We start from the raw sequence: 18,670 nt of genomic DNA on the forward strand, positions 1-18,670 counted from the left end.
GATGCTATACCACCCCATCATTTTTAACCCAACATTATTAAGTGAGTATACATATATATAAACAGTGAATACTATAGTTTAGTTCATTTTTTATCCATTTTATAGGCTATAAATCATTTCCCCATAATAACACACACACACGCACACACACACACACACACACACACACACACACACAGACACACACACACACACACACACACACTCATCCCGACTGACTGTAATGTACTATTTCGCCATCTAGTGTTCAGTGGCTAAACAGACAGTAGCCAATTAATTTCTTGTCTATTTTATCAGTGGCGAATAGTTTGCCGGATTCAGAATAAACGATTAATACATATTTAAAGCTTAAAACCAAATAAACTTACCAATAACCTTCAATTTTGTATAGATGTACATGTATAGACTATTCAAGTTTCCATAGCTTGTTTGTTATATAGCCTACTGGGAGTTGTTTAAAAAAAAAATATAGGCCTATATAAAAAGCTGCTTACATTTCTGTCCACAATTATTTTCTCATGTCTGAATATTGGCAAGCGCACATACACAAGTAAACACAAACATCATCTATGCTGACCACAAGGAGCGCTTGTCATCTTTGTTTCTTGACACCGCAGCGCCATCGTGCGTCAAGACGCGCAACTGCACTTCAGACTGGGATGGGCAGAGCAGCGCTTCTCCGCGCACTAGAGCAGACGGATGTCATTTATGGAATACATAAATTGGGATTTACAAGGTAAGCGTTGCGCTGTGTTTTATATAATACTCACATTTTTCATGAACATATTCTTTTTTAATTTTAAAAGCAAATATTTCGCATGATGGAACGGAGTAATTGGCTGTCATGAGCTCTAGAGGCGACCGATCCGGCCTATTACGGACTGGAGGAGTCTAACGGCGTCCGATAGGCTACGTGATGAAAACAGTAGCAGTCTTATTTAACAATATTTAGGCCTATGCATGCGTCGATATATCTAGCAGAAATAAATGCGCAACGTGACGTAAGAACCATGTATTAAAATATGCGCTGGGTGTACAGTGAGTGAGCGACTGTCTCTTAGAATAAACATCAGATCTGTCATTACCGGTACAGAACAAGGCCAATGCTTGAAGGCAGAGGCGGAGACTGATGCTCCGCACACACACACGCAAATGATGCGCTGCTTCTGTGGATGAGGATGTAGGCTAGCCTGCAAGGTGATTTAACCTCAACATTTCAGCTCAAAATCAAAACGCTACAATTACCTTAAATTAAGCGTATGAAGCGTTTGATTCTTTTTTACTACATTTTTTTGCTTTACAGAAATGAAAATGGAACTAGGCAGATGCGATTTAACTGGCATGAAATGTATATTTAATTGGTCTAATTTTTCTGATGCATCATGTTCTTGACAGGATCCCTTATATTCATCTTGCCTCTTGTAGATTGCTACTGTCTTGGGTCATATCACTTTCCACTGTCCCAGGGTTGGTCACAATTCACAATTGAACTGGCTCCCTTTCGAATCATGAATTGGAATGTGAACTGAATTGGCCTCATCCAACAGGAAGTACAGATCCCACCCAAAAAAATGTTCCTCCACTCACCCACACCAATTTGATAAAGTGGTTCAAACGATTCACTGAAAAGAGCTGGATCAAAAGAACTCAGGGCATCAATCGAGCCTTTTGATTCTAAACTAACAAAACGTGACTGCTTAATTGTAGGTTAATTGTTAAATTAGGTTAAATGAACACTTTTATTATACTGGTTGAAACATCCTGACAGCAATCAGTTATAGAAGTGGTCTAAATATAAAAAAATGTACTGTGGAAGTCTCAGGACCAAAACATTTTCGTCCAATCATTGCATTCGGCCCGAATACAATGATACGCTGTCCTACCTGCCGGTCAACATATGTATTTCCGTGCAGACATCACACGTCAACAGCGTGTTCCATAAGAGTTGTAGACAGACAGACAGACACCGAACGCCACAAACAAACATCTGCCTTTTACAGTTCCTCCTGAACCAAAACATTGAGCATATGTTTAAAATAGTGAGTATGTGCAAGTGAGACTCAGTCTTTTCAAGTTAGAGCTCTGTAGGTTGTTTACGTTTATTAGTATTATAATGTTATGTGCTTTGAGACATGAGGTAACGCCGCCTCTCGTGACGCTTTGCAGACTCTGGTCTGGCTGTGTGTGTTCATGTGTTTGGGAGGAGACGTGGCTTTGGAGACGCTCTGAAGTGACGGTGGGATCTCATGCTTTCAAAGCTAACTTGCTATTGCTAGCCTTTCTGAAACTGCCTACCCTACATTTAAATATTGTTTGTGAAAATCATTCTCAGGGTGGAATCTCCCTTGATAGAAAAAGGATTTACCAAAGATTTTCTGATGCTTGTGTCACAGTGAAATTGGCTTGGTAATGTGTTTATTTTTTTTATTTTTTTATTTTTCTACAGAAAATGTACACAATTTGTACGAATATATACAACTCACAACAAAAATGAAAACAAATATACGTACATATATGAGTGTATAAGGGAAAAATGTATTCCAGGAGTAAAATAAATGAAAGTGATAAAATGCTTCGTAAGTAATTTTTATAATATTTAAAAATATTTGTAATATTTTTATTGACTATATTTTATAAGTAGTGCCATATATTGTTTAATTTCTTTTTTTAGCTTTAGCCCATTTCTTCACATGAATGTGATATTTTCCAAGTAAAATAAATGTGCAATATATATTTTTTACTTTTGGAATCAATGGTATTCTGTAGAGAAAAAAAAAAAAAAAAAAAAAAACCATCATACAGATCAATTTGTATTTGGCTTGGTAAATCGACACCCCCCAAGAGAAGTCATTGACATCATTTCCTGTTACTGTCTGCGTGTTGTTGCTAGGCACTTTGTTGTTGGAATAGGTCTAGTCCAGCATCAGTTAAGTCTTAAAGAAGAGACCCTGATTTCTTCTTTTTAGAGGGAAAAAAGGTCCATTGTTTAAGTTCGAGGAGTCAGCTGCTTGTCTGGTGCTGAGCAATAAATTATCCAATTTCATTAGGAATGGAGATATTCGCTTCCACCGGGTATATTTAGCCATGGACTGCACTTGAAATTATACAAACTTATATTATGCAGAGTATTGCTCATGTCAAGCTGTATATCTCCATTGTCATATTGTCGAGACTATAGCTCCGAGTCCTATCAACATACAGTATGTATTTGTTTGTTGAGAGTATGTCTTTTATTATACAGTACCGGTAGATACATTGCTTTATTTCCTCTATATTCACCTAATACAAGTTGAGTTGAGCTTGTCTAATTTATGTATCAGTCATTGTTTGCAACAGCTCTTCACTGACCTTCCAACAGAATGACCTAGAGAGAGATCAGGAAGAAAAGAGGAGGCCTGCTTAAGTCAAGATGAGTTTGACATCCTGGTTCTTAGTGAGTAGTGGGGGAACAAGGCACCGCCTTCCCCGGGAAATGATCTTCGTGGGACGCGATGACTGTGAGCTTATGCTGCAGGTAACTCGATCACTGTTACTCTGATACACAAGCAGGAGAACGTCATTGTGTACAGTCAGCTCTCCCTGGATCCATTAGTGGAGCTTTTGGATATGTTAGATTATTTAACATAAAAGTTAACATACCATGAAAAGTAGGCAAACTAATTAAACAATGTCAAATATCTGTCATGCTCACCCAATCAACCTTGTTACCAAAATCATTTTTTTAAGAATGTATTGTAATTGTACCCTGCATTTTAGACATTTTATTTATTTGTGATGTTCTTTATTGCTAGAATGTAAAAAAAGCTAATTTTAAAGTATATTTTAAAATATTATTAACTCATTTACTCTCCATATACTGAAAAAAAAAAGATTGCATCCAAAAGTTGCTGGTCATATTTTGTACTCTATTTGCCATGCAGAATATTTCAAAGAATTCAAAGATAATTTCCTCCAGCCCACCTTCACTTAGAACCCAACATCTACAGCGTATTATTTATTCCCATAATCCATTCACTCCTCTTTATTGCAGTCTCGAAGTGTAGACAAACAGCACGCCGTCATCAATTATGAAGAAGCTACAGATGAACATAAAGTTAAAGACCTGGGCAGCCTGAATGGGGTGAGAAATACACCAGTTTATAATAATAATTTTGTGCTCACTAGTATGATGAAAAGCACACGGTGACCGCTGATCTCCTTTCCTCTCCTGTAGACATTCGTTAATGATGTACGTATACTGGAACAGCAATATATTACTTTGAAAATGGAGGACAAGCTACGGTTTGGCTATGATATCCTTTTAGCACAAAATAAATCACAAGTTGATGCTTTGTTTTTGTTTTTTCCACTTTAGTTAGTTTGTACAATAACAACAATGTCTACATTTAAAATTTTAAAGACCTAATATGTATGTAATTACAATTGGACCAAATACTGTATACATTTGCATTTCTATATATATTGTTTCCTCCTTAACCCATCTTACATACCAACCTATTTACCGTAGTGCGTGCAGAGTTACATGTTCCAGAGGAAGCGCTGACGGTAACACAAATGCAGTAATACACAATCGCTCAAAAGTCAACATGATTTGTTTTTTGAAAGAAAGCAATACTTTGTTTACGCAAGGATGCATTATATTGATCAATTGTGACAGTAAAGACATTTATAAAATTACAAAGATTTTTCAAATAAATGCTTCTGAATGGTCTTTTCATCAAAGAATCCTGGGGCATTTTTTTATAGCAGTTTCCACAAAAAGTATTTAGCAGCACAACCGTTGAGAACAGTTGATAAAACATTGATAATAATAATAAGAGGTTTCTTGAGCATATTATAATTATTTCTGAATGATCATGTGACACTGAAAACTGTGATACTGAAGTTATGGCTGTTGAAAATTCAGCTTTGCCATTACATGAAAACATTTATTTTAAATTGTATTTACATTTCACAATATCACACTTTTTACTGTACTTTTGATTAAATAAATGCAGTCTTGGTTAGAATAACCGATAAGACTTTGGTAGCACTTTATTAAACAGTCCTGTTCCCCATGTACATACTGTATGATGTACTTATTACAATAATTACAATAACTGGGTAATAACTTGGTACTAACCCTGAACATACCCCTAAACCAAACCTGAACCCCTGTAGTTACCTTATTACACAGTATTTTCTTTAGTAAGTACACTGTAAGTGCCAAAAAGTACACATACTGTAAAATAAAGAGCAACCGAGACTTCTTTCAAAAACATTAAAAAAACGTACTTGACCCCAAACTTTTAAATGATATGTAATCAGTATGTGATCAATATCAGTCAGACTTATAGGACTAAATGTCTAGTATTCTGTCATGACACTCTTACATTCACCTTCACGGACAGCATGAAAAGTTCACCAGTCAGCTTCAGCTAACAAAGAAGCCTTCACCATCAGGGGAAACCACCAAAAGTCCAGAGGTCAAAGGGGCAGAGGGAGGAAAAGATGCTGAGGTTAGACCTTCAGAACCAGCACCAAAAGCAGAAGAGAAGATGTCAGGTGAGTAGAAGATGAGTGCTTTGTCAATTTACAAGAGTACATGTTGCTTACCAAACTTGAAGTATCTCAAACTTTCAGCAGGAGATATAGCTATGCTCCACAGAGGAACCCCTCTTTATGGACAGCCATCTTGGTGGGGTGATGGGGACGCAGATGATGAAAATTCTGTGAAGCATGATGCAAAGGCCCCTGAGCAAAAACAAGCCAGATGTGAAGCAGGTAAGATACATTGTTGTCGTGTTAATAACTGACTTCATGAATGCCACCCGCTCATGTTATGTGTTCATGCAGGCAGTAACGACAAAGTAACAAAGCAGCAGGTGGGGCCAGGAATCACAACACAGAATTTGGGGACCCAGGAACCAAGCTACTTTGAGATCCCCTGTAAGGAGACTCCTCCAGTTGCGGGTGACACAGGAGAAAGCCTCCCTACCAGCTTAGAGGCAGTTGCGTCAGCTTCCACAATCCCTGCGTCGGAGGGCGGAGTACATGGACATGCCTCCTTCACTATTGAGTTTGACACAGTGGCTTCAGGGAAGGGCAAAGAGCGAGCCTCAAAGGGTGCCCCAGACCACCTACAGTGGCCGAAAAGAGGGGCAGGAGAGGAGCTGAGTGCCTTGCAGGCTGCCATGGTGGCAGCGGAGGTAAAGGTGGCGGACTGGCTGGCACAGAATGAGCTGCCCCTGACCCGCTCTGAATCTGTTGCTGAGGATGACGGAGACAGCGTGAAGAGTGATGTGCCAGTTCAGCTAAGGAGCCTTAAAGGTAAGGTGAAGGAGTTATCGATGGCTCTATTGTTTAATGCTGCACTGTAATGCATTTAGTTACACCTTTATTACATATAAATTCTGTTATTATATTATATATAATAGTTATACCTTGATTTTTTACATTTATTTTTCAAGGTAAACAGTAGGCTAATTTTTTTTTATTTATAAATATGATGAATAAATAATTCAAAGAGTATCAAAATTGCACCACATGATATTTTACAACCTGAACTAACCTTGTCTTGTCATAAAGTCAAATTCTCTTCAAGGTGTCTTCTTCTTTTATACATATGTCCAAATAATAAAAACCACTTAAGGTTTTATTTGTGTGATTTAAAAGGCATTTGCATCCAAAAAAGGCATTTAAAAATGAGGCATTCTTCATTACAATATTAGGAAAATTACAGTGTTTTTTGGATGGATAGATAAATAAATAGATGCAGTCAAAAATTGAGTGGCATGTATTTGACCCTTAAATTACGAAATGCTGACTGGATTCTCGAGTAACTGGTCTTGTGTTTTGCACCATCCGTCTTTATGTTACTCTTTTTCAGGCAGTAAACATGAGGATGGCACACAAAGTGACTCAGAGAACGCACTGGGAGAGCAGTTCAGTAGCCGGAGGGCATTCCTGCTGGATCGTTACAGAGGAAGGCAGGGCGTGCAGAAGACAGAAGGCCTTTTCTGTGGGAGGGAAGATCTCTTCCAGCACAAACCATCATCTGTAGCTAAAAAGATGGCACCAGTAGGAGGTGAAGTTGGCAAAACAACTAACAGTTCTTCCCCACAGAAAGTCAACGTGCCCAGAGAGCAAAGCACTGGGTCTCAAGGGACTCCAAGTAGGGGACATATAGATGACCAAAGCGACAGAGGGACATACACCATTGAACTGGAAAATGGCAATGCTGAGGAAGAAGAGGCCAGGCGTATGATTGATAAGGTAGACCTGCCGAAGCATAGAAATTATGTTTTCTTTTGTGGTTGAAGATGTCAAAACCAATAGACTTTGGCCTTTTTAAAATTGCAACAGCTGTCAGTTACTGATACGCAATAATGGTGCAAATGTGTTACGTTTTAGGTTTTTGGGGTGGAGGACAACCAAGCCCTGACTAAACTGCGTTTTCCAAAACACCAGAAAGATAGAGGAACTATCTGTCCAAGATCTGGATCCATGGAAACCAGACAAACTGGTTATGTTGGTGCACAGGTATATCAGTAATATTTGCCAAACTTTTCTGAAGACATTTTAGTACCATTGAAGATATTCAGTAAAGAAAATTCATATCAGTTTCAAAAGACACTATATAGATTTCTTGCAACCACAAAGATTATATTTCAAGTTTCCTAATATTTAGTTTTTCTGATTTAAATAAATAAAATGACTGCCCATTTTCCTCTTTCCTCTTCTTCTTCCTCTTTTCCTCTTTAAAAGGTGCTGCCAGATGACTTGGTTGTAGTTGGTGGTCCAAGGTGGGTCTCACAGTGGGTTGATCTAGCTACAAGTCACATACGGACCGATCCTGAGGGATCTGGGGCCGAACCCACCGTGCGTTCCACAGATGAAAAAGGTTCAAGGACATCAAACATCTCGAAAAATTCTTTGGTTTTGTATTACGATTCAGTTTTTACAGATTTTCTTTTGTTTCAACAGTTGATATCAATGCGTCTGAACGTAAGAGAAGGACCCTCCCGCACCTCCCTTCTGAGGACTCTGCTATGGACCCACTGGCTCCCGGGGGCACACGGAACGAATTCAGGCGAACAGTCCCTTCAACAGAGAAACAGGATCTAGAACTTCAGGAGAAAGTAGATCAGCTCAATAGAATCTCTAAAACTGGACAAAGAGTTTCAGGAATGTCCTCAGCTATCATGGATGTAGATCGTTCCAAAGTGAACAAGCCAACTCCACCCAGAAACCAGAATAAAGTTAAGCAGCAGGGAGCTCACACTAGACAGATTGATAAGAAACAAGAAGATGGGAGACGAAAGAAAGGTGATGAGGACCGAGAGAAGACAGGGAAGCCGCTATTGAGGCAAGAGAGCTTTACAGTGGAACGGCCGAGTGCCAATGTTCCCTTAGAGCTCATACCTTGCATCGATGGGCCTGGTGCCTCAGCCCAGCACAGGGAAATGGCTGTCATCAATGAGAGTATTGATGCTGCCACCATGCTTAAAGACTCTGAGGCTGTGGCTGCTTTTCTGGAAACCACTTTATCAGACCTTGCAGATCCACCGAGCTACTCCCTGGAGGGGTCTGTCTCACCTGAATCTGACATTGATACGACAAGCACAGTCAGCCAGGCTGGGGGAGAAAGGATGCGTAAAACAGCCCAGAGGAAACGTTCAGCTGGAGGTCCAGGCCGTGAAACAGCCAATAAGAGCACCAGTGCCACAGAAAGGAAAGGCAAAGCCCATCCCTCTGGCTCAGCTGGTTCCAGGGCTTGGACATCTCTTGACCTGACAGATGATGACTTGAGCTCTTCGCTTGCCCAGGACGCTACTTTGGTAAAACGACCTCAGGGCCGGGGTCAAAATATTAGCTCGAAGGCAGAGCCAACAAGTGGCAAGGCCAAAGGAGCTAAGTCAACTGTTGCTCCTGCACCAGCCACCTCTAAACCAACCACCCTTCCCCGGCCCAGACCCACACGGTCTTCCCTTCTTCGCCGTGCACGACTGGGCGAAGCTTCTGACACTGATCTTGCTGATGTCGATCGTATGTCCGTTGCTTCGGAGGCCTCTACCGCCAGTTCTGCATCGAGACCTTCGGCTGGACGAAGGACCCTCTCCAGAATTGAAGCACTTGCTCAACCACGAAGGCCGAGAGTGAACTCACCTTCAGCTCGAAGTGACTCGGAGGCTACATCAGGCAAGATCAGGGGCTTCGTCCCACGCCCTGCCCCGGAGAGTGCTCTGCGGCTCGGGCTCCGCTCTACAACAGGCTCATCCTCTGTGGGCGTCCCCAGAGCGAGAGCTAACAGCGCTTCCAAACTGCCTGATAAGTGTCCTGGTGCTCCCTATGTTCAAAGTACACCTGCAGGTCAGACCTTTGAGGAAAATGTACTATAAATAATAATTGGAGGAAAATGTTCCAACTAAAACACTCTTCTTCCTTATAGCTGGTGAAAGGTGGCGCCGGGTACCTATCGAATATGCTTCAACCTCAGAGGATGAGTATGGCTCCAACCGTCACCCCACTCAGCATTCTCGCACCCGTCCAATGGCTCCACGGGTTACCCAGCTAGGGGGTTCAGCCCCTGCAACACCCAGCCCTGGAGGCATCTCCATGCTACGACACCAGTCGAGCAGAGAGCAGGATGATTACATGAGAGACTGGACTGCCCACAGTGAGGAGATTGCCAGGTAATAAATAGCAGCCACTGTTGGGCAAGCTACTCAAAAAGTTTAGCGAACTAAGCTATAAACGACACAAATTTGCTAAGCTAAGATGAAGCTAGCTTTTAGAACTAGTTACTATACAAGCATGGAAAAAGTAATTTGCTTTATTGAAGCATATAAAATATTATATTGGTATCTGTTGTTTATGGATGTTTGTTGAGGTAATATTTAATAACAATGTGACATTACCGTACTTCAAACTGTCAGGCCAAAACACTTAATAAGAACGCAGCAAAAACAATCTATTTAAAAGAGTATTTATAGGATGTACCTGTGTATTCACACAATAAGATATATACTCTACACTCTTAAAAATAAAGGTTCTTTATTGATGGTTATGAAGAAACTTTAAAATCCATTGAATCTTTCCATTACATTAACTTTTTTAGTGGAAAAAGATTCTTTAGATAATTCAAATGTTCTTCACACTGAGAATTTTTTTTTTTTTTATGTATGACGTATGCAGGTCATGGTGACGGAAATGAGACTGGAATTCCTGACGACTCGTTTAGGCTATGCAGAGTTGATTCTTTCTTTTGAGACACAATAACTTTATGTATCGTGCACTTTTGACTTTTACAACTTTCAGACCTTTTACCTCCACAGACATCTATATTACACTGCATGAAAGGTAAAATTCAAAAAAGCATAATAGGGGGACTTTAAAATGTTTACCTGAAAGAATGCTTATGCTCACCAAGGCTTCCTTTATTTGGTCAGTAATACTGTAAAATAAACAGTAGTACTGTGAAATATTAAACTGTTTTCCATTTGAATTTACTTTAAAATTTAATTTTTGTGATGGCAAAGTTGAATTTTCTGTCACAGTGTCACATTCTAATATGCTGATTTGGTGTTCAAATATAATTTCGTATTATTAACAATGATGAAACGGTTATGCAGCTTAATAGTTTTGTGATAACAATGAGTGATCAAGTTTTGATGAATATAAAGTTCAAAAGTACGGCATTTATTTGAAATAGATATCGTTTTTAACTATTTAAATGTCTTTACTGTCACTTTTGATCAACGTGATGCCTCCTTGCTATTCATTTCTTCTTCAAAAATAAATAAATCTTACTGACTCCCTACCTTTGAACATTAGTGTGTTGGAACAAAACCAACTGATTCCTTGTTGCCAGCGCTGACATGTGGTGCAACAGCACTGCGGGTCCTTTCTCGATCCTGTTCTCCTCAATTGCCACAAATCATTTATTCATTTAGTGATGCAACTGCCCAATACTGCTTACGCCTTCAAAAGTATTATCAGCCACCTATGTATAATATGTAAAATGTACTTTTACTTATAATACAAATAATTGTTGATCTAGTAAACTGTTGATTTAGATAATTATTTGTCTTCTTTTGATTGTTCCAGAATCAGTCAAGACCTGGCTAAGGATCTGGCCATGTTAGCACGTGAGATCCACGACGTTGCTGGCGAGATTGACTCTGTTAGTCCTTCCTCCGCTCCAGCGGCTTCAGTGAGAAGACAACTACATCATTACCAGAGCCATTGGCACTTTCTATATTTACATGGACCATTTAATTCTTTGATGCCTGTAGAGATTTATATCATCTCGACAACTCTGTTAAGAACTTTGGTTTTGCACACTGTGCATTGTTCCCAGAATTAATTCAGTAGTTAATTAAATGTGCGGGCATATTGATCGTTTAAGAGATTATGATTCAAAGTTGTTCTTGTGAGAATGTATAATAATGAATGTACAGTATGTGGACATGCTTTCCCAGCGGTGCTTTAAAACATTTTCTAAATACTACATTTTTAGATATATTTTGGAAGATTTTCAATATGGAAAATAAAAATATTACTGCATTGTGTAATCAGTGATGCAAGCTGTAATCTTTGTAGGTCTCTCAGGTTGAGGGTCGTGTGTTTGAGGATGTTCTAGGCAGTGCTCCAGAGATCAGTAGCAGAGGTGTGGAACTAAGACCTCGCGGTGCTATCAGCAGTCAAGATGCCCGCGCCATCCGCCGTAGGACCTGGAGCAGAGATGAGGTTTATATATTTATATATATATATATATATATTAGAAGTTCAGATTTATATTGTTACTTCTATTCCACAAGAGGGTCCACAAGTTTTTTTGTTTGTCATAACAAAATATCTTGACACGAATCCATCTTATTTCTTACAGTGACAGCATATGCTTATTCTGCATTCACAGGGTGTGCTGGACAGTTTGCTGCTGGCATCAGTCTCCCAGCTCTCAGCAAAAATCAAACAGGCCATGGAAAAGACAGCCAACAAAATCAGGTACACTGAGCTCCTCAAAAAAAGTGCTTTAGTTTTTATAAAGCCTTTGAATTTAACATGTTAATTTAGTAACATTATTCATTTAAATCAGTTATTGTGTAATACCTATGATTAACAATTTTAACCATTTAAAAATATATATTTTTGTTTTGTTTGTTACAATTGTCTTCAGGAAATATTTATGAGAATGATCATTGTGCATCTCTGACTGTGATTTGACAGGCTTTTATTATGTAAAACATTCACAGTTTTAGTTATGCAAGGTCTTTTGGAAGGCAACATTTTGAATTATTACTGTTCGTGCAGGATTTTATTCAAGGACAAGGACCGAAAGTGGGAAGAGATTGAAAGCAAACTGCGGGCAGAAAATGAGGTGCCTCTCCTCAAGACCTCGAATCAGGTGAGAAGAGAGTCTTTTTAAACCATGGTCAGAAAACATTGATAATATTATTATTTATTATTTATAATAATTACTAAGATTTATTTTTATTTTATTTATTAAGTTTTTCATATTTTTCATAATATTCATGAAGAATCATTTTCACACATGAATTGGTAAATAATTTCCATCAAGACGTGCATACATTTTTGGTCAAGATCTTGTATTGCAAGCACAATACAAGTATTTGGTAAAGTCTACTACAGCACATTATATATATTGTTTTAACAGGGATGACTATACATCTAATGATAATGAAGATGTCCTGATGTTTTGGTAGATTTCAGAGTTCATACATCACATACATCTCTCAGTTAAATTAGCCTGAGCTTTTGACTCATGGTTTGTCACGGCTCAGTGCCGTATACCACCTCTGCTCAGTGACAGGGCAGTAAATCTATCTCTATAATGCAGGCTGGCCTGAAATGAACTTCTGAAATGAAGAAGCCGTGAGGCAGGGGAGAAGTACAAACAACCGAGCGCTGACAGAAAATAAAACTCTCTCTTAGTTTGCACTGCTATAATATCTACATAATGTGTTTACCCTCAATCATATCAGTGTTATGAATCTGAAATGAACAACAGCTACGGTATATTAAAAAAAAAAGTCATAACAGTTCACATAAAGCATCAGAATTCTCGGTTCAGTTTGCTGTAAATGTTTGACTATAAGATCTGGCAGATATGATGGTTTTCTATTCAGACTTTTTAATTTGATCATCCTCAGGAGATTTCCTCCATACTCCAGAATCTGAAAAGAGTGGAACGACAGTTGCTAGGTAAGCAGTACTGAGGTGTTGTCCATACTTTTAATGTCTGCCTTGCAATATCCTCCTGAGACCCAACAGAATTTTCCTTTGCTATTTATTGTTATCTTAAAATATGTTTTATGTAACTTTATATTACTATGGTGTGGATTTAGATTAGAGCGTTTACTTAGAAGTTTGGTAGTGTGTGATCCTCGTTTTTTTAGTGTAAGATGCCCAGTTTTTCTCTGTAACCATTTACAAAGTCTGCAAGTGTATGATGCCTAGTGTTTTAAAATCTGTTCAGATTTTTTGAAAGTCATGCAGTTTAGAGAGCAGCTTTATTAGACATTATCACCAAAGTTTTTGACCATTTTAAACCATTTCATAGTGTTTTTATACATCTGTAACTAGATATTCTTCAAAATACAATGGCTCTTAAAATTTATATTTACAGTTTCAGAGAAATTCAATAAAAACAAATGTCCTCTATAGAATCTCTATTCTGCAAGGTCCCAGGAGTATAACATCCAAGGGTTAATTGTCTGTTTGTTAATTGATTGAATGATTTGTTGTCTTTAGTTGCATTAGTGAATGCCTATATATCAGAATAACTCAATAAATGTAATTTTCTTGAATTTGAAACCACTAGTGATCGATATCATGGTGGACCCTGATGGCACGTTGGATGCTCTGAGCAGTCTGGGTTTGACCAGTCCACTTATGGCTGAGAACAGTGTTAGTCCTGGCTCACGAGGTCCAGCTGGCAACCAGGCTGCGGAAGTATCAGCCAGTTCGAGCGCACTGCCCTCTGCATATTCAGAGGTCGCAGAACGAGATCTCGGCCTGCAGGAGAGGAGCAAAGAGCAGAACACTGCCCATCAAAACTGAACTACTCCCAACAGTTTACACAGAGATCCTGCACTGCTTTTCAAAGGCCAGGTCATAAGGACTTTTATGTGAATAATGTGAGGTATGCTGTAAAACTTCCTATATGACACTGCATTTTAAGGTTTGCTTCATAAATTATATATATCCATGGACGTATTTTCAATAATTAAATAAAATATTTTGAAATATCAAACAGAATTACTGTACACAAGCATTAAAGTGCCCCTATTATGCTATTACAAAAGTTACTAAAATAGATTTACAGATCCTTTTTTTTTTTTTTTTTTTTTTTTTTTTTACCATGGATGCATGTAATTTACATGCATCCATGGTAAAAAAAAAAAAGAAAAAAAAAAGGATCTGGTCTCTCTAACCCCCTCCTTTCCGCTAGCCTACTCTGCTCTGATTGGTCAGATGGCTCAGTCTGTTGTGATTGATCAGAAACCAAACGCCTATCACCATATCTGAATTTCAGCTCCAGGGTTTCTTCAGCACTTGTATACAGTGATACGGACAGTAACGATGGAATCGGTTCTTTCTTTTGGGAGACAAAAACTCAATTTGATCGTGCACTTTGATCTTTGAAACTTTGCAGACCTTTTACATTCACAAACCGCTATAATGCACACTGAGTGAAAGGTAATATCCGAAAAAGCATAGGGGCACTCTAATTATATTGTCAATGTTTGTCTTTATGATCGGAAGTACTGTAGATGTGCCTAGGAAGACATTGAGCACATGACTGTTGAACAGGAAGTGAAATGTGACAGACATAAGATGCGATTTACCCAAAACTGTCTTCAAACTCCTTACACACAGGGTTCAAAATTAAGCCCAAATTGACCAGTTGGCCCATATTTGGATTAGGAAAAATGTAATGTACTGAAGAAAACATGTCTGACAACTTTTACCTCAGTAGAGAATTTTACCTCAGTAGAGAATTTTACCCCCCCCCCCCCCCCCCCCCATAACTTCATGTGGAGACGCATATGTGGAATATTTCTCACATTAAGGCACAAAAACTAATATGATGAGCAAAATGACACAATGACGAAATAGCTAAATAATCCCATTGTCATAAGGACAATATATATACACTATACCGTTCAAATGTTTGGGGTCAGTGAGATTTTAATGTTTTTGAAAGAAGTCTCTTATGCTCTCTTTTTTATTAAATGAGATTATACAGTAATATTGTGAAATGTTATTACAATTTAAAATAACTTTTCTATTTTCATATATTTTAAAATGTAGTTCTTGCTGAATAAAAGTATTCATTTCTTTTTTCTTTTTTTTAAACTGTAACTGACCCCAAACTTTTGAGCAGTGTAGTGTATATGTCAATAAAAATAATGCAAAAAGTTTCATGGCTGGTAATATATTGAAAAAAAATTGTTTTTGCCATAGTTAGGTGTGATCAATTTTATTTTGGACCCTGTTTACACAGCAGGGAGCCAAAAATCAATATTTGACATATTTTACCCAAAATATTTAAAGCCAGTCTCTGCCAAATATTGAATGTGCCTACCGTGTAACCAATTCCTTAGACATTGGGGTTGAAATCTGAAAATGATTATCTAAATAGACAATATCTCAGTAATTTTACTGGAGTGAATTTGTGATTTATGAGAAGTCTGATTTGTCAAGACATAGCCAAACTGTGTATTACACTTGGAAATAACCCAGTCTAATATATGAAGCATTGCTTTTTGACCCAGTCCTTCAATTTGATCTGTAGCACTTTGATCATCTTTTGTATAATTATTGTAAAACATTCCTCTGCAAGTATACCTTGCATCCTTGCATTAATGTTGTTGTGTACCTGTAGTTCTATAAAGGTTGCCATGTTCCAACAATACCCTCTTCATATATGTGAATATGTAATTACCAATTAGGAATATTCAAGTTGTCTCTGCCATGTGACAGCCATTAGGAGGGCCTGGATTTACCCAAATGATTATCAAGCTTGTTATGTCACAAAGTGCCCATTATCAAGGTCATTATCTGATGATGTAGACATTAAGCATCATGTTTTTTGCACATGCCAATATCAACCTGTTCAAATGAGTGTTGAGAACTGGGTACTGTTGACAGATTGAAAAATGCTTGTTTTTTTTGTAAATTGTCTTTGCAGGCCATCTTTAGGTAGATAGCATGGTCAATTTCTCTCCTCTTATCTCCCGTCTGCCTCATTCCAGTGGTGTTTACACATGAATGTAAAACTAATACTGATTTAATAAAGAACTTTCATATCCCTGGATGCTTCATGTCATAATCAGCTTGATTATAATCATGTACATAATAATAAATTATGCAGACTAACATAGATATTTGTTTATTTTACATGGCACAGGTTGCCTCATGGGGGCCGACATATTGAGATCCATGTGTCTATAGTATATAAAAAAAATGTTTCACAAAAAATTCAACAGATATAACCATTTAAACTATTGTTACACCTTTTGCGTCCGGGTCCGTTTTGACCCGACACTGACCGGCCTTTACATATTAAAATATGCTTCTTCTTGTTTTTTCTCTTTTTTGTTTACATCTATTAGTTAGATTTCTTCTGTAAAAATACATTTTGTTTATAAACATGCTCGCTCATGAACACAATCTGAAATTATAATAAAATGAAAAAAAGATAAATGTCTTAATGTGTTTGTAGAGCAAAAGTTAATTGACCAAATAGTCTACATTTGAAAAAGGAAAGAGGGTTTGGAAAAGAAAAAGTCCACATTTCACTTTGCTGCCACCCATGGTGAACCAGTGATAACCATGATAAGGAGATTCAAGCTGTTTATTATAATATTTATTAATATGAAAGCAAAAGTGATAATGATATATGATGTTGATAAAAAAAAAATAATGATCTTGTTTCGATGTTGTTTTGTTAGAAAAATAATATGTAGGTTTTTATATACGCTTGCGTTCCACCGGGTCCAAAGAGACCCTTGAATGCAAAAGGATGTATACAGTTTATTAATGCATTTTGAGGGTTAAACTAGTTCATGATGGGTCTTATTTTATTTTTTTTCATAATTATTATTTTGTTTTTCTTAGAATGGTCACATTAAGGATATAAAATAGGCTTGTGAAGCCATTCACGTGACTTATATATATATATTTTTTTTTTATGAAATAAGAAAAGTGACCACAAATAAAGCTGCTTGCCCTCTTTATCCCAAGTCTTTACACTTTAAACACACACACACACACACACACACACACACACACACACACACACACACACACACACACACACACACACACACACACTTCAGGGATGAGGCAAGACTGATTTGCACCTCATGCTCTGAGGGCTATTAAAATAAATTAGGTTTAAAATCCCATGAGGTTTTAGTTCAGGTAATGCATTCTTGATTTATAGCACTCCTTAATCCTCTCTTTTGTTCCATACTAGCCATGCATTAAAAGGGAAGGTGCTGGAGCAAAAAAGGACTAACTTTTTCGACTAATCTAACAGCGAAGCATAACCCTTTATATTGTAGATCCTGCCTACATAAAGAGAGAGTAATATGTGTGGAAACGGACTGCGAAGAGTAGGCTGTGTGTTGTATGTTTGTTACATAACAGCTTTCCCGCAGTGTTTGATAATCACCTATCAGTCAAACAGCTGCCCAGAAAGACACACATCTTCCCGGAGGACAGCTACACATTTACATATTCAGTACTTGTGGTCGATGGGCAGTTATTGCTGAGGGTCTGATTGTGTTTCAGGAGAACAGAGAGTGAAAAAAAAAACTGCTGAGTCACTGGTTTAATTATGCTAACGGACCATGGGAGGGGGAATTAGTATTCGTGGGAGAGCATGTGGGAAAGACCACAGTCTGGAGAAATTAGTTAAAGTATAAAGCCGAAATCACAGAACATATATACCTGAATAAGCTCTGATCTTATCTAGTAAGTCAAAGTTAAATGAAAACTGGACTGCTATTTATTTGGTAACACTTACAAAAAAATATCCATTTGTTGCATTAGGTCAAATGAACTAACAATGAAAAATAGCCTACTTCTAAAGCATTTATGAAACTTAATTTCAATTACATTATTAAAATCAAAAGTTGGACTTGAGCTAATAATGAATAGCAACATATTTTTGTCATTGTCATTAACATTAACAAAGATACAAACACTGTAACAAATGTATTACTCATTGTTAGTTAATGCATCAATCTAATGGGACGTTATTGTAAAGTGTTACCATTCATTGTCTAATAAACCTTTTATTCTGCCAGCATACTTATTTTATTGTTGAATTTCCTGTTTTACATAGAAATACACCACATTACAGAAGTAAAATAGGTTGTAAATGCAGCATAATGTAGACTTTAAAGTGTGAAATGAGAAGTGCTATCAAATTTCATATTTTAAATGTTCTTACATTCACAGGACAAGAACTCCTCTTCATTGCTGAGTCTTCCAATAGATTGGTGGTCTAGTTGATCTGTTTATATTGACGTTAATCTCAACATGGCTCCTGCTTATATTATGAGTTTCATCAGTATTGCATTGACATATTGCTTATCTCCAGGATCATAATAGATTGAAGTACTTCAGACAAATGCGTCGCGATGCAAACGAG

At 37.7% G+C, this 18,670-nt stretch overlaps 1 protein-coding gene across 1 annotated transcript; it reads left to right on the forward strand.

Moving 5' to 3' along the window:
• The first annotated feature begins 663 nt into the window (after nucleotides 1-663).
• cep170ab (centrosomal protein 170Ab) lies at nucleotides 664-16,554 on the forward strand. Its single transcript, XM_079627665.1, has 19 exons — nucleotides 664-736; nucleotides 3,359-3,514; nucleotides 4,031-4,120; nucleotides 4,214-4,292; nucleotides 4,487-4,545; nucleotides 5,391-5,544; nucleotides 5,626-5,763; nucleotides 5,836-6,309; nucleotides 6,869-7,254; nucleotides 7,393-7,521; nucleotides 7,747-7,882; nucleotides 7,966-9,351; nucleotides 9,431-9,674; nucleotides 11,089-11,194; nucleotides 11,584-11,730; nucleotides 11,900-11,988; nucleotides 12,295-12,388; nucleotides 13,155-13,206; nucleotides 13,826-16,554. The coding sequence occupies exons 2-19, from the start codon at nucleotides 3,410-3,412 to the stop codon at nucleotides 14,062-14,064; spliced, it is 4,107 nt and encodes a 1,368-aa protein (XP_079483791.1). The 5' UTR covers nucleotides 664-736; nucleotides 3,359-3,409; the 3' UTR covers nucleotides 14,065-16,554.
• Nucleotides 16,555-18,670: the final 2,116 nt, after the last annotated feature.

This window comes from Phoxinus phoxinus (genome assembly GCF_949152265.1).
Source record: "Phoxinus phoxinus genome assembly, chromosome: 11".
NCBI lineage: Eukaryota > Metazoa > Chordata > Actinopteri > Cypriniformes > Leuciscidae > Phoxinus > Phoxinus phoxinus.

Bases quoted from the DNA above. Each gene is read 5' to 3' on its own strand.
- cep170ab (XM_079627665.1), top strand. From the start codon at position 3,410: ATGAGTTTGACATCCTGGTTCTTAGTGAGTAGTGGGGGAACAAGGCAC. The intron at 11,195-11,583 runs GTGAGAAGACAA...TAATCTTTGTAG, and splicing joins CCTCCGCTCCAGCGGCTTCA to GTCTCTCAGGTTGAGGGTCG. The intron at 13,207-13,825 runs GTAAGCAGTACT...TGAAACCACTAG, and splicing joins AGTGGAACGACAGTTGCTAG to TGATCGATATCATGGTGGAC.